This window comes from Molossus molossus, unplaced genomic scaffold (assembly GCF_014108415.1).
Source record: "Molossus molossus isolate mMolMol1 unplaced genomic scaffold, mMolMol1.p scaffold_m16_p_3, whole genome shotgun sequence".
In the NCBI taxonomy this organism is placed as follows: Eukaryota; Metazoa; Chordata; class Mammalia; order Chiroptera; family Molossidae; genus Molossus; species Molossus molossus.
The window spans coordinates 46,927,420-46,942,572 of NW_023425366.1; the positions used below are offsets into that span (position 1 = coordinate 46,927,420).

At 40.8% G+C, this 15,153-nt stretch overlaps 1 protein-coding gene and 1 pseudogene across 1 annotated transcript in view; one reads left to right on the forward strand and one right to left on the reverse strand.

Annotated features, from left to right (window-relative positions):
- The first annotated feature begins 2,846 nt into the window (after window positions 1–2,846).
- The window catches only part of CENPH (centromere protein H), a 34,372-nt gene continuing 22,065 nt past the window's right edge, over window positions 2,847–15,153 (forward strand). Inside the window, exons 1-4 of the mRNA XM_036279127.1 lie at window positions 2,847–3,380; window positions 6,694–6,749; window positions 13,923–13,971; window positions 14,348–14,422. Coding sequence (XP_036135020.1) covers window positions 3,304–3,380; window positions 6,694–6,749; window positions 13,923–13,971; window positions 14,348–14,422 — 257 coding nt within the window. The 5' untranslated portion in view covers window positions 2,847–3,303. The remainder of the gene's footprint in view (window positions 3,381–6,693; window positions 6,750–13,922; window positions 13,972–14,347; window positions 14,423–15,153) is intronic.
- Window positions 9,729–10,178, reverse strand: LOC118641482 (annotated as a pseudogene).

Below are 15,153 nucleotides of genomic sequence, written 5' to 3' on the forward strand. Positions count from 1 at the left end.
ATAGCTTTTTTTTGCAGTACTCCTTTTCATTAGTTTCTGGTTAAGTTATCATTTCTTTTGTGGTCCTTTGTGATGTGAAGATTATTTAAGTGCTTATTTTCTAAGTAGTTTCTTTTTAAAATTTTTTGTCAGACATCTTTATGTTAGTGAACTTTAATTGCATTGGAGAGAAGTTCTGTAAAAAACCTTTTAAAACAGTTAATGTTGCTCTGGCCGGTTTGGCTCAGCGGTTAGCGCATCGGCCTGCGGTCCGGAGAGACCTGGGTTCAGTTCCCGCTAAGGAGGTGTACCTCGGTTGCAGTTTGTCCCCAGCCCTGGTTGGGTCGTGCGGGTGGCAGCCACTCGATGTGTCCCTTTCACATTGGTGTTTCTCTCTCTGTTCCTCTCTCTTTCCCACTCTATCTGAACAAAAAATGGAAAAATGTCCTCAGGTGAGGATTTAAAATAAAATAAAACAGTTAATGTTGCCCTGGCCAGTTTGGCTCAGCAGTTAGAGCATAGGTCTGTACCTCAGTTGCAGTTTGTCTCAGGCCCTGGTCAGGGTCCTGCGGGAGCAGCCAATCGATGGATGTTTCTTTCTCTCTCCCTCTCCTTTTCTCTCCCTCCCTCCCCCTCTACTGAAGAAAAATGGAAAAATATTCTCAGGTGAGGATTAAAAAAAAAAACCAGGCCAGTGTGACTCAGTGGTTGAGCATCGACCCATGCATGAAGAGGTCACCGGTTCGATTCCTGGTTAGGGCACATGCCCAGGTTGTGGGCCCAATCCCCAGGGGGGCATGCAGGAGGTGACCAATTGAAAATGATGTTTCTATCTCTCTCTCCCTCTCCCTTCCTCTCTCTAAAATATATAAAGAAAAATAATAAAAATAATAAAAGTTAATGTTTTCTCTGTGGATAAGTACTTGGTTGACTTCTGTAAATATTTCATGTATATAAGGGGATTTTATTTCCTTATAGAGGACATAGTTCTAGTGATTTATGTAGGCAAATATATTTTCTAAGTTTTTATTGGTTTTTTTTAGAGAGAAAGGAAAGGAGAGAGAGAAACATCTATGAGAGAAACATTAGTCGATGCCTCCTGCACACCCCCTACTGAGGATTGGGCTCAACCTGGGCATGTGCCCTGGCCAGGAATCGACCAGGGACCTCTCAGTCCATGGGATGATGCTCAATCCACTGAGCCAAATCATCCGGGCTATGTAGGCAAATATTAAACTATAGCTGGATAGAGAGAGAAGTGTGAGGGTGGTATATAAACGTGTGTGTGTACTTCAATATATTCATTTTCTTTTTCAGAGCCATTTGAAAGTAAATTTTGGGTGTCAAGATGTCACTTTAAAACACTTTATCAGCCCTGGCCGGTTTGGCTCAGCGGTTAGAGCATCGGCCTGTGGACCAGAGAGTCCTGGGTTTGGTTCCCGCTACGGGCATGTACCTCGATTGCAGTTTGTCTCAGCCGCTGGTTGGGGTTGTGCTGGGGTTGACCAGTCAATGTGTCTCTCTCACGTGGTTGTTTCTCTCTCTCCCTCCCGCTCTATCTGAAGATAAATGCAAATATGTCCTCGGGTGAGGATAAAAAAATACTTCATCAACATCTCCAAAGAATTAAGGTCATTTTCCTACATAACCACAATCTTTATCACACCAAGGAAATTAACAACTCCATATATAATATGCAGTACACATTCATATTTCCTGTTTTTCCCAAGATGTCTTTAACTTTTTTCCAGTTCAGGGCCTCATCAAGATTCATTTGTTTTTCCACTTAGAACAATTGCCCTACTTTTTGTTTTTCAAGGCATGGCCATACATTGTCTTGTAGAATATTCCTCGTTCTAGATTTATTGTCTGATTATTTCTTTATAGTCAATTTCAGGTTATGCATTTTGAAAAGAAAATAGGTGATCTATACAACTAATGCATCATATTGGAGTCACATGAGATTGTTAAACTACTAGTTATATCAAATCTCATCAGCAGGTTAAGGTGGTAACTACCAGGTACAGCTTTGCTGTGAAGGTGTTCTCTTTTTAGTTTTAGTATCCAAAAATGATACTTGCTTTGAATCAAGCTCTTTCTCTGAGAGTGGCTTTAACCAGCCCTTCCCATGATTCTGATGAATGCTCAGTTGGAGAACTGTTGCATGTCTTTGTCCCGAATTTGGGCAGTAGACACCTGTTAGGCAACTGATTAAAAGGATGAGATTGATTTTGGAAGACATCCGGGTAAAGTGGAAGAAGAATAGGATCACTTCTGTGTAAAACAAAAAATAAAAGGAAACAAAATGTTCTTCCGGATAGGAGTGGCGAACCTAACATCTTATTTACATTGTAAGGCCTTTTGAATCTTCTACCAGGAGCTGTATTTGATAATGGAGAGGAAGAAAGGGAAGCTGTGTGATCAAGTTTAACTTAGGGGAAACTCGCTCTAGAAGGGAATGCTCATCTCTTGTCAAGAGATTCAAACTGCTGGACTCGTGCCGCAGGAGAGTGTCCCTTACACCACTGTCCATCATGAAAAACTATATAGCTCAATCAGGCATTCAGATGTCCTGCATTTTCTCCATTTCCCGCTCACTGCCCAGCTAAACTCAATTGCAACCTGCTGAATCAACAAGCTGACACTTGGGGGCCCCCAACGCTGTTACGAGTCCTAATTTTACTGATAGCGGAGTTTCACGCTGGAAGTCTGGGGTTCAAGTATGTGCACTACTGCCTCGTAGGCGGGGCGTGGGTGTCTTTGAACGTGGGCCGTTCGTTTCTTCGCGGAAGAAGAGTCTGGACCTTATGAGCTCAGATCAAAGTCTTCTTAACCCTCTAATATTTCTCTTTCCCAGCCTACCGGGAACGCCGTCTTCCAGGGCCGCGGGTGAAAAGGGAGTGCCAACATGGGTCAAAAACCGGCGGTCCCGCAGATTCCCGTCCCAGCCAAGGCTGCAGTGAGCACGCAGGCCGGCGTTCTGGCCGCCCGCGGCGGTTCCCAACAACGCCGGGCAGTGTCCCAAATGGCTGTAGCCCCGCCTCTAGCCCAGCGCTGAAAGAGCTGACGCGTAATTAAAGTTCTTCGAACCTTTGTACTAGTAGTTTGCCTCGATTTCAAACCAGTAGAGCCAGGATAAAAAGGACAGCGGTAACCGTGGCAACCGAAGAACGAGACGGAAGGGGCGGGGCCTTAGGGCGGAAAAGGCAGGACGAAAAGAGCAAGTTCTCCGGTCCCTTCCGGGAGTCAATTTCGTGGCGGGAAAAGTGGCTCCTTCCGACAGTTTCTGTTGGTCCTACGCAGTAGGTATTCGCGCGAGCCGGGATGGAGCAGCAACCCGAGGTGCAAGCCGCCGCCAAGTCCGCGGACTCGGAAGAGGACCACATGACCCTGCTGCTCAGGTTGTTCCCTCTGGCCCGCTGGGCCGGAACCAAGGGCGGATCGAGGCCAAGAGCACCGCCTTTCTCTCTGAATGGCCAGAATGTTACGAATTCAGACTCGGCCCCTGAATGGCTATGTGACTGTAGCATTCGATTAAACCCCTTAAGCCCAGTTCTTCGGCTTGGAAAAGGAAGGAAGAAAATGACACCCTTCCATCACGGCTGCTAAAGGGAATAAATGAGATAATCGAGGGCAAGCATTCAGCATATTCAGCATAGTGCCAGGGCCCTTAGAGCCTTCGGAGCTGTAATTTCCCCCTCCCTTTCTTATCCCCTCACTCCCTGGGGCCGCGATTTTCAATTGGTTTGGGGATGCAACCAAGCCTGAGCTACTGGAGGTAGGTTTCCCCGCCCCTTTATTTATAGTTATGATCCTTTTCACCCCGAAGCTTCATTTGTTGTATTTTATACCAACAGGGTGATTTTTTTTAAAACGTAAGATTGATCGTTTAACCTTTTTTTAAAAATTTATTTTTCTTTATTGATTTTAGAAAGAGAGGAAAGGAAGGAGAAAGAAACATTCATTGGCCGCCTCCTGCATGCCCCTACCGGTGGATGGGGTGACAACCTGGGCATGTGCCCTGACTGGAATCCAACCAAAGACCTTCTTTTTTATTATTGTTTATTATTATTTTTAATCCTCACCTGAGGATATTTTCCCACTGATTTTCAATTAGAGTGGAGGGAGGGAGGAGTCAGACAGACAGACAGACAGACAGACATGATTGGCTGTCTCCCACAGGGTGAGGGTCTAACCCCAACCGAGGTAGGTCCCCTTGACCAGAGTCAGCCCCCGCTCTGGTCTGCAGACCACTGCTTTAACCGCTGAGCCAAACTTCCAGGGCCCAACGCAGAGACCATTTGGTGCACAGGAGAAAGCTAGGGCCAGAGCCACACAAACAGTGATTTTTATACCCTTTCCACTAAGCAGTTGCTAGGGGAACATTTGATGAGAAGTGACATCAGTCTTCTAAATTAGTGGGCAAACCACAACCTAGTCCACTTTATTGCCTGTTTTTGTGTGACAGCCCTCAAGCTAAGAATAGTTGTTTTTAATGGTTCTATTGATTTTTTTATAGAGAGAAATATGTATGTGAGAAACTATGAAGCTGCCTCCTGTCCACCCCCTACTGGGGATTGAACCTGCAAGTCCTGGGTGTGCCCTGACTGGGAATCCAACCTGGACCTCTCAGTCCATGAAAGGATGTTCAATCCACTGAGCCACACCACCTGGCTAAGAATATTTTTTATGTTTTTAGGGTTGAGAAGAAGGGAGATTACAAGAAAAATATTTAATAAATCATAAAAATTATATGAAATTCAAATTTCATTGCCCTTCAATGAAGTCTTATTGAAACACAGCTTTCCTGCTACAGGGGCTGATTTGAGTAGTTAGAACAAGATCATATGACTCATAAAGTCTAAAATATTTGCTACTTTGTCCTTTACAAAAGAAGTTTGCAGACTGTTCTAAATCATAACAAGGAGCCTTGGCCAGTTTTGCTCAGTGGTTATAGCATCAACCAACAGACCAAAGGGTCTCGGGTCTCTGGTCTCTCACATCAATCTTTCTCTCCCTCCCTCCCCCCTTCCTTCCTTCCTGCCTTTCCTCCCTTCCACTCTATCTAAGAAATCAATGGAAAAATATCCTCAAGTGAGTTAACAAACAAACCAAAAAAAAAAAAATCATAACAAAGCAATTTTTAAAAATAAGCACTGCTTTCCAGGTTCACCACTGCTTTGAAGGGCTTTGGCTAATAAAGCTCACAAGCTCACTTAAAAAATTCCCTCTTACTTGCAATATAAAATACTAAAACATTAAAGATATAAGAGCTTTCCCATCTCAGCTAAAAAGGATCTAATCTTTCAGTGTCTTATAAAATGCTAGCCTAATTAACATCTAACAATTGCTCTTTTCTTATGGTATTTTGAAACAAGAAACTATTCATGGAGCTTTAGAAATTTGTCGAATGTTTCTTAGTTTCTTTATGACTCAGACACAAAGCAACAGTTTCTGATTTATGAAACTACTGAGTAAGTGTGAAACATTTTGTAAGCACAACTTAATAACTACCATTTACCCATAGCTTTTCTACTTATTTTAGGTATGATTTTGAATTAAGTAAAATCAAGACAAGAAACTATGAATTACTTATCTATCCAAGAATTAGTATCTTTGTTATTTTTCTGGATCTCCTGAGCATATTACAGTAGGTTTTAATTAATTAGTGTTTGTGACTTCCCCACTTTAATCTACTTCTTTGTGTAGCAATTCTCATTAACCCTCACTTCACTATGGCCCATTAAGAATAAATTTACCACCCTGGCCGGTTTAACTCAGCGGTTGGAGCGTCAGCCTGCGGTCCAGAGAGACCCAGGTTCAGTTCTCGCTAAGGGCACGTTCTTTGGTTGCAGTTTGTCCCCAGCCCCAGTTGGGGTTGTGCGGGAGGCAGCCACTCGATGTATCCCTTTCACATCCATGTTTCTCTCTCTCTCTCCCTCCCTCCCTCTCTATCTGAACAAAAATGGAAATATGTCCTCAGGTAAGGATATAAAAAAAAAAAGAATAAATTTACCTAAGAAACACTACCTCAACTTGGTGAGTGATAAGCCATGTAATTTGATAAGATGGAATAAGAATGGCAATTTACCTCGGTGATCTTTCCACCAAAACCTATAAGCCCAGTTTAATCATAAAAAAATAAAATAAATAAATGTAAAAACACAGATGATGAATTCTAGAATTGTACACCTGAGACCTATATAATTTTATTAACCAGTGTCACCCCAATAAATTTTAAAAAATGAAACAAATAAAAAATAGATTTAAAATCAAAATTTAAATTTTCCTCACAGACTTCGCTTTCCATTATATTCCATTTTGTTGTCTTGCTCTGAGACCCTAAAGTTGTTTTTGTTGTTGTTGTTGTAACTGTTTGCCTCCCGCATGACCCTACCAGGGCCAGGGACAAACTGAAATCCAGGTACATGCCCTTGACCAGAATTGAACCTTAGACTCATTGGTCCGTGGGCTGATGCTCTAACTGCTGAGCCAAACTGGCCAGGGCCTTTCTTAAAGTTCTTTATGCCCATTTTATTAATTTATTTTTCTTTATGCCCATTTTAAATAAAATGAGGCCAAACTAGAAGACTTTAATGCTGAGTTAATTTATATTCATTTTGTTGCATTAGCTTCCAAAAAATGAGTTGTCTTACAGTAATGAGTAAAACCTCAATAAATGTATGACTTTCTCTTCTTTTTATCTGTTTTCAGGCTGAGGGCACAGACAAAACAACAACTCTTCGAATATAAATCAATGGTTGATGCAAGTAAGTATTTGCATTTGCAAATAAGGTTTTGTGAGTTTGATGAGGAGCAATACTCTAGATAAAAGAAAATCAACTTTATAAAAAGTGATTTACTTAGGGAATAGAAGTGACAGCATAATGTTATACTATACCATGTAAGAAGGCAAAAAGCAGCTTGCCTTGGCCTCTGGAACTAGTTAGGGTTTCAGGAAATAGATATAAAACAACTAAATAACAATGAAAGACAGTTAAGCTTTATTGATCAGAGAATTGGGAAATCCTGGTGGTCTTAAGGAATCATAGAACTTGCGGTACCATCAACAACCTGAAGTTTGAGTTAGCAGATCAGATAATTATGAAGCAAGTGATATGAGACCTATACTTTGAGAAGCCCTGGATAATAGGAATAAGAGACAGAAGGGATCAGCTTAAAGACATGAGTGACAATTTTCAATTCTAAACATAAAATATTTAATTTACCTTTTAAAATTATTTATTTTTTGTTTTGTTTTGTTTTTTTTAGGGAGAGAGAGATAGAAACATCCATGTGAGAGAGAGACGTCAATTGGCTGCCTCCTGCATGCCCTCTACTGGGGATCGAGCTCGAAACTCAGGCATGTGCCCTGACTGGGAATCAAACTGGGACCTCTCAGTCCGTGGGACAGTGCTCAATCCCCTGAGCCACACCAGCCGGGCTGCCTTTTAAAATTATTAATCCAGAAGTCTTTGGGACCAAGAGAGTAGTAAAATAATGGGTTTAGCCCTCCTAAAGTAGATTCATAAGCCCTTAGGTCACAAAGGTAGGTTTGGTGAACCTTTCTTTCTCTATGAAATAGGCTTAAAGAATAAAACCAGTCCTGGCCGGGTTGGATCAAATTGTGATTCAGTACAATTGAAACAAGGGCTTTTATATATGCCTGAATCATTTCATCTAAATCTGTGTTTGAATTTAGGTAGTTTTCAGATTCTGCTCAAATTCTTTTTCAAGTCAGTTCTGCTGTGTTTTCCATTGGATATTCTAGGGGTTTTTTGTTGTTGTTGTTGTTTTTTAATCCTCATTCGAGGACATTTTTCCATTTTTTGTTCAGATAGAGTGGGAGGGAGAGAGAGGAAGAGAGAGAGAGAGAAACATCGACGTGAAAGGGACACATCGAGTGGTTGCTACCCGCACTACCCATCCAGGGCTGGGGACAAACTGCAACCGAGGTACATGCCCTCAGCGGGAACCGAACCCAGGTCTCTCTGGACCGCAGAATGACACTCTAACTGCTGAGCCAAACCAGCCAGGGCTATTTTAGGGTTTTCTTTCCTGCTTACTAGAACTAGTAAATTATGGAACTGGGATATGAACCATGCCTCCAAAGCCGTGACCCTTCCTTTGTATCAATAATGCTTACCTCAAAGATGGCCAGTAGGTCACTATCTTCCCCTTGCAGATCTAATGGTCTTATTTCCAGAGCTCATGCTTCTGATATTAAACCTGTGATGTTTACCTCAGAAATGAGCTAATGCTTTTGCATGAAAGCCCACATAATTAAAAAGGATAATCTGTCTTAGAGGACAGGGTGTAGGGGAAAAGCTATTCAAAATTTGGACCATTGAAGAATTATCTCTATAGGTATTCCTGTATTCATTTAAGTCCTTTGTAAGTGTTTAATATGTCCCTGCCACCATGCTAGGCATGGAGATATGGTGTTGAACAAGATAGACTTTGCCTTCATGAATCTTAAATTCTATGTAGTAAAACAGGTAACCAAAGAAACATGAAAGATAATTATGAAATGTGGTAAGTGTGAGCCCTGGCTGGTTTGGCTCAGTGGTTAGAGTGTCGGCCCGAGGACCAAAGAGTTACAGGTTCGGTTCCGGTCAAGGGCACATACCTCACTTGCAGTTCAGTCCCCAGCCCTGGTCAGGTCTTGTGGGAGGCAACCAGTCGATATGTCTCTCTCACATCGATGTTTCTCTCTCTCTCTTTCTCCCCCTCTCCCCCTCCCTCCCTCCCTCCTTCCCACTCTATCTGAAAATAAAAAATATCCTCAGGTGAGGATTTAAAAATAAAATGGTAAGTGTAATGAAGGAAATAATGGTGCGATGAGAACAGGCCTACTTTAGATAGGGTAGTCAAGGTGGCTTCTCTGAGATGACATAAGAGCTAAAATCAAGTGATAAAGAGTCTGCCTTCTCATATAGTCAGGTTTTGTTTTCCTTGTATGGTTAATTTCATTTTTAAGGGATGTGACATCTGAAAACTTGAGTAGATTTTATAGTCCACACTATAGAATTTTTACAAGTAAAGGAGATGACAGATATAAAGCAAGCTACAAAGAAGTTAGGTTGTGGTCTTTGAAAGAAGATATTTATCTAAAATGTATTATTTTGCCATTAAAAATATATTACTGAGACTTTATTACTTGAAGGACTTTATTATTCTTCTTCTTATTATTATAACAGCTTTATTTGTACTGAGGATTGGAGAATGAAAGGAGGACCTGAGATAACATACTGAGCTAAGGAGCCTTGCAGTTAGTGCAATCAATCAAAGGAATGCTGGGAAATGTATTTGCCATTAAATCACCCAAGTGTGCCACAATTTAAAAAAGGTTCAATTAGTTGTTTTTTTCTCTCATAATTAAGTTTCCAAAACACTGCCCCAACTACAAATATTACAAAGAAAGCAAAAAAATCACATTTTCTAGATCTTAGACTTATCTTCAGCATTTAGCTCACAGGTTTCACCACCTTCAAAAAAGTTCTCCTGTGAAACTCATCAGCTAAAGTTCTATGCAAGCACTGAGAAGATGGCCTTTGCTAGCCCTTGGCAATTCTTTTTCCATTTCCCTTAACCAGTTAGGGCTGGACAGCAGAGTGAGGCTCAGATTGCGGGGGAGAGAAAGAGGGGGACCCAAGGGCTAATTTTCCGCAGTGCAAGATGGCATCTGAAGCTTGATGGGAGAGCAGAACTGGAGAGACTTGAGGGAAGGGTCCAGACCCTGTATTCAGTCAGTCACTGCTAGAGGAGGAAGAGGAATGCTTGCCATGCTTGTGGTGTTTGTGCATCTTTTTATGAGCTTTCTTCATTTTCTTCCACATCTTCTTGTCTATCACATTCCTAGTCCTACCATGCCAGGAGCCAAGGGATTCACAGGAGGCATGCCAGGGGCAGGTGGTGGGTATGGAGGGGAATGGGGACCTGATGGCATCCTGGATAAGCTGTCTGTGGTGCAGAATGAAGGGGTCCGGCTGGGGGAAAAGCTGGATTCCCCTGGGGAGCTCCTGGGGGAGTGGGAAAGGGGCCTGGAGGAAAGACAGGATTGACAGGCAATGGATAGGCAGGATTAGAATCTCCAGGGTACCTGACATTAGGGGGATACAAATTTGGCCCTGGCTGCCCAGCATTGGGATTCCACATTGTCAGGTGTTTCCTCCAGCCTTTATACCACTGCCTAGGCTTGACTGTTCCCTCTCTGTCTCTGCTCACAGTTCCTGGTCTTGAAGGATTTTTTATAGGTCCATTTTAAGAGTGCAGATTGAGCCCTGGCCGGTTTGGCTCAGCGGTTAGAGCATCGGCCTGCGGTCCGGAGAGACCCGGGTTCAGTTCCCGCTAAGGGCATGTACCTCGGTTGCAGTTTGTCCCCGGCCCTGGTTGGTCGTGCGGGTGGCAGCCACTCGATGTGTCCCTTTCACGTCGATGTTTCTCTCTCTCTCTCTTCCTCTCCCTCCCACTCTATCTGTACAAAAAATGGAAAAGTGTCCTCGGGTGAGGATTAAAAAAAAAAAAAAAGAGTGCAGATTGATGAATGTTTTTTTAATCCTCACCCGAGGATATTTTTACATTTTTATCTTAAGACAGAGTGGGAGGGAGCGAGAGAGAGAGAGAAACATCCTGTCTTTCCTCCAGGCCCCTTTCCCACTCCCCCAGGAGCTCCCCAGGGGAATCCAGCTTTCCCCCCAGCCGGACCCCTTCATTCTGCACCACAGACAGCTTATCCAGGATGCCATCAGGTCCCCATTCCCCTCCATACCCACCACCTGCCCCTGGCATGCCTCCTGTGAATCCCTTGGCTCCTGGCATGGTAGGACTAGGAATGTGATAGACAAGAAGATGTGGAAGAAAATGAAGAAAGCTCATAAAAAGATGCACAAACACCACAACATAGTATTTTTGTGATTCATCCATGTTATTTGTTTCAGTAATTCATTCCTTTTTATTGTGAAATATATTTCGTGATGACTGTACCACAATATATTTATCCATTCACCTGCTAATGGACATTTCAGTTATTCGCAGTTTCTGCTCATGATGAGTAAAGCAACTATGTCTGTATGTCTTGTGGACATTTATTTTCATTTCTCTTGGTTAAATACCTAAAAGTGAAATTGCAGAATAATATAGTAAGTATTTGTTTAACTTTTTAAGAAACTCCCAAACAGCTAAGATGACCATACTGTTTTGGTACATAGCCCTCAGTATGAGATTTCTAGTTACTCAATATCCTCTTCAAAATGTGGTATTGTCCGCCTTTTTAAATGTTGGCCATTCTAGACCTGGCCACTTTGGCTCAGAGGTTAGAGCACCAGCCCGTGGACCACAGAGTCCTGGGTTCAGTTCCCGCTAAGGGCACATACCTCGGTTGCAGTTTGTCCCTGGCCCTGGTTGGGGTTGTGTGGGTGGTAACCGCTTGTTGTGTCTCTCTCATGTTGATGTTTCTCTTCTCTTCCTCCCTCTCTCCCCCTCGCTCTACCTGAAGATAAATGCAAAAATGTCCTTGGGTGAGGGTAAAAATAAATAAATAAATAAATAATAAATAAATAAATAAATGAAATAAAATAAAAACATTAGCCATTCTAATAAGTATGTAGTAGTGTCTTGTGTGGTTTTATCTTTTCCTGCTAACTAATCATGTTGAGTATCTTTTCACATGCTTATTTGGCAATTTATATATAAATTTACTTTTATGAAATGTCTATTCAAATCTTTGCTCATTTCTTAATTGGATTGTTAGACTCGCTGAGTTTGAGTTTAGCTAAGAAATCTGTGCCCTGGCCAGTTTGGCTCAGCGGTTAGAGCGTCGGCCTGCGGTCCCGAGAGACCCGGGTTCGGTTCCCGCTAAGGGCACGTACTCCGGTTGCAGTTTGTCCCTGGCCCTGTTGGTCGTGCGGGTGGCAGCCACTCGATGTGTCCCTTCACGTCGATGTTTCTCTCTCTCTCTCCCTTCCTCTCTCTCCCTCCCACTCTATCTGTACAAAAAATGGAAAAATATCCTCGGGTGAGGATAAAAAAAAAAAAGAAATCTGTGACTATCCAACACAAAGATTTTCTCCAATGCTTTGTTCAAGAAGTGTTTTTGGGCCCTGGCCGGTTCGGCTCAGCAGTTAGGGCATTGGCCTATGGACCAGAGAGTCCTGGGTTTGGTTCCTGCTAAGGTCACGTACCTCGGTTGCAGTTTGTCCTCAGTCCCAGTTGGGGTCATGTGGGTGGCAACTAGTAAATGTGTCTCTCTCATATCAATGTTTCTGTCTCTCCCGCTCTCTCTGATGATAAATGCAAAAGTGTCCTCGGATGAGGACACTTTTTAAAAAAAAAAGTTTTATGGTTTTAGGTTTAACATTTAGCTCTAATCTGTGAGTTAATTTTTGTGTATGGTATGAGCTAAGGGTCAAGGTTCATTTTTTCCAAATGGATATCCAATTTTTCCAGGACTATTTGTTGAAAATACTTTTCTTTCTCCATTGTATATGTATGGGACTATTTCTGGGTTCTTTCCTGTGTTCCCTTGAGGCATTTGTCTGTACTTACAATAGTGCCACACTCTTGATTACTGTAGCTTTATAGTAAATCTTGATATCAACTACTGTAAGTCCTCCAGCTTTGTTCTCCTTTGTCAAAATGGTTTTGACTATTCTAGGTCCTTTGCATTTATATCTGCATTTTATTTTATTTTTTTAAACTACGTTTTTGTTGATTTCACAGAGAGAGAGAGGGAGGGAGCAAGAGACAAACATCGATCAGTTGCCTCCTGCACATACCCAGACCGGTGCGCAAACCCACAACTTGGGCATGTGCCCTGACTGGGAATCAGACTGGTGACCTTTTGTGCACAGGACAGTGCTCAACCAATTGAGCCACACTGACCAGGACTCTATATGCATTTTTTCCTGTAGAACAATTCCTATAAAATGACAGATTTTTAAAAATATGTTATTATTGATTTTTTTAGAGAGAGAGATAGAAACATTGATGGGCACCTCTACTGGGAATTGAACCAGGATTCTCAGTTCATGGGATGATGCTCAGTCCACTGAGCCTCACTGGCCAGGCTAAAATAAATTTAAAATTTTTTAAATATGTTACTGCTTTTATGATTTTTCTTTATTGATTTTTAGAGAGAGAGGAAGGGAGAGGAGGGAGAGTGAAACATTGATGAGCGTGTAACTTCCATCTGGCTACCTCCTGCACGCCCTCTACTGGGGATCGGGCCACAACCTGGGCATGTGCCCTGACCAGTAATCAAACCAGCAGCCTCTTGGTGCTTGGGATACCAACTGAACCACACCAGCTAGAGCTAAATTTATAAAATTTGGCTGGGACTTGATTAGGATCTTTAGATCGATATGGAGGAAATTGTTACATTAGCAATATTGATTCTTCCAATACGTGTACATGGCATATCTTGCCATCAAAATAGTTGGTGATGAACAGTGTAGCAGTCATACACATATTTTGTTAAATTAATTCTTAAGTGTTTCATGTTTCTTAATGCAATTGTACATGGTATTTAAAATTTTTAATTTCCAATTTGTATAGACATACAGTTAATTTTTTAAATGTTCATTTTTCACTCTTTTATTTTCTATAATTCTAAAACTGTTTTGTCCAATATGGTAGCCACTAGCTCTGTGACTGTTGAACACTTGTAATGTGGTTAGTCCTCATTGAGAAGGGCTGTAAATGTAAAATATGCACGGAATAAAAGATTGTAAAATATTTCATTAGTAATTTTAAATTGATTGTGTTAAAATGATACTGATTTGGATCTATTGGGTTAAATAAGCTACATTAAAATTATTTTTTCTTGTTTATTTACTTTAGTAATGTGGAAACTAGAAATTTGGTCTGCATTTGTGGCTTACATTATAATTCTGGACAGCACTGTTCTAAAATGTTGCTAACTTCAAAAAATTATTTACTTGTAGATGAAGAAAAAACTCCAGAAGAAATCATTCCAGAAAAGCAAATTGAAACGTATGTCATATTTTAAATTTCATTTGTGGTTTTTACTAAGATTTAGTAATAATATCTATTTATAGCATTGTTTTTTTTCCTCCCTTTATTTCCCAAGTAGTTTGTCAAATATGTATTGAGAACTTGTTGATACACTTACATGTAATGAGTGATCCTATGACCACTTTTGGCATTTCCCCTCAACAAGATATTTATCAGAGTATCTCAGGAGGCATCAGTTTACCAGATCTGTAAGTGTACTGGTACAGTGAGCCTATAGAATACTTTTATTTAGATAGAAGCATTTATTTTTTTTCAAAGGTTTACTTAAACATTTATTCCGATAGTGACTTTTTCTGATATTGTTGAAATTCTCTTGTTCATGCTTCTTTGATAGTAAAATTGAAGACCTGGAAAATGAAATTGAAGAGGTGAAAATTGCTTTTGAAATGAAAAAGCTTGCACTAGACAGGTAATTACTACATTTCAGGTATAAGCATTGTGAACTGAATGCCAAATGGGTATGGCTCAATGTGGAGAAAATATTTTAGTCTAAATGAATTGAGCAAAATGATGTTTAGATAATGGTCTCACAAATTTTGAGCCCTGAGAGAATTTGCTTCATTCATTAATATCTTCCTTTGAAGTTACATAATATAGGATTAATAAGGAAATGTCAATCACAGCAATACAAACCTGAGGTTAAATCCCAGTCAGTGTTGAAAGGATTACATGGATTTGTTTATTCCAGTAACTGTTAATTGAGTAAAAGAATTGTCATTAAGTTTAAATAAAGTATATTTTAATTATAAGTTTTGTGTCTGTATTTTAAAATTTATGCAACAAATATTTGAGTGCTTGCTATGTCCTAAGCTTTGCGCTAGGTGTTGGTATGCTGTTGTTAATAAGATAAACGTGGACTCTTACAGATTTTGTGATCTGAATTAATCATCTCAATTAAGTGAATGACTTAAAATTACTTGTATTTCTGGCCTTCCCAGATGAATTTCTTCATACATTTAATTGAAAAGTAGTTGAAACACTTTTAATTGCTTCTAACAGTGAGATTTTCCCCTCATTTCATATGCTGGCTCGTTATACAGATCATATTATTTAACTAAGGTAACTTTACAGGTAAATGTGACTTTGTATTCCCTAACTCTCCATTTTAGACCCTTGTTGATCTCTGTGATGCCTTAGTGC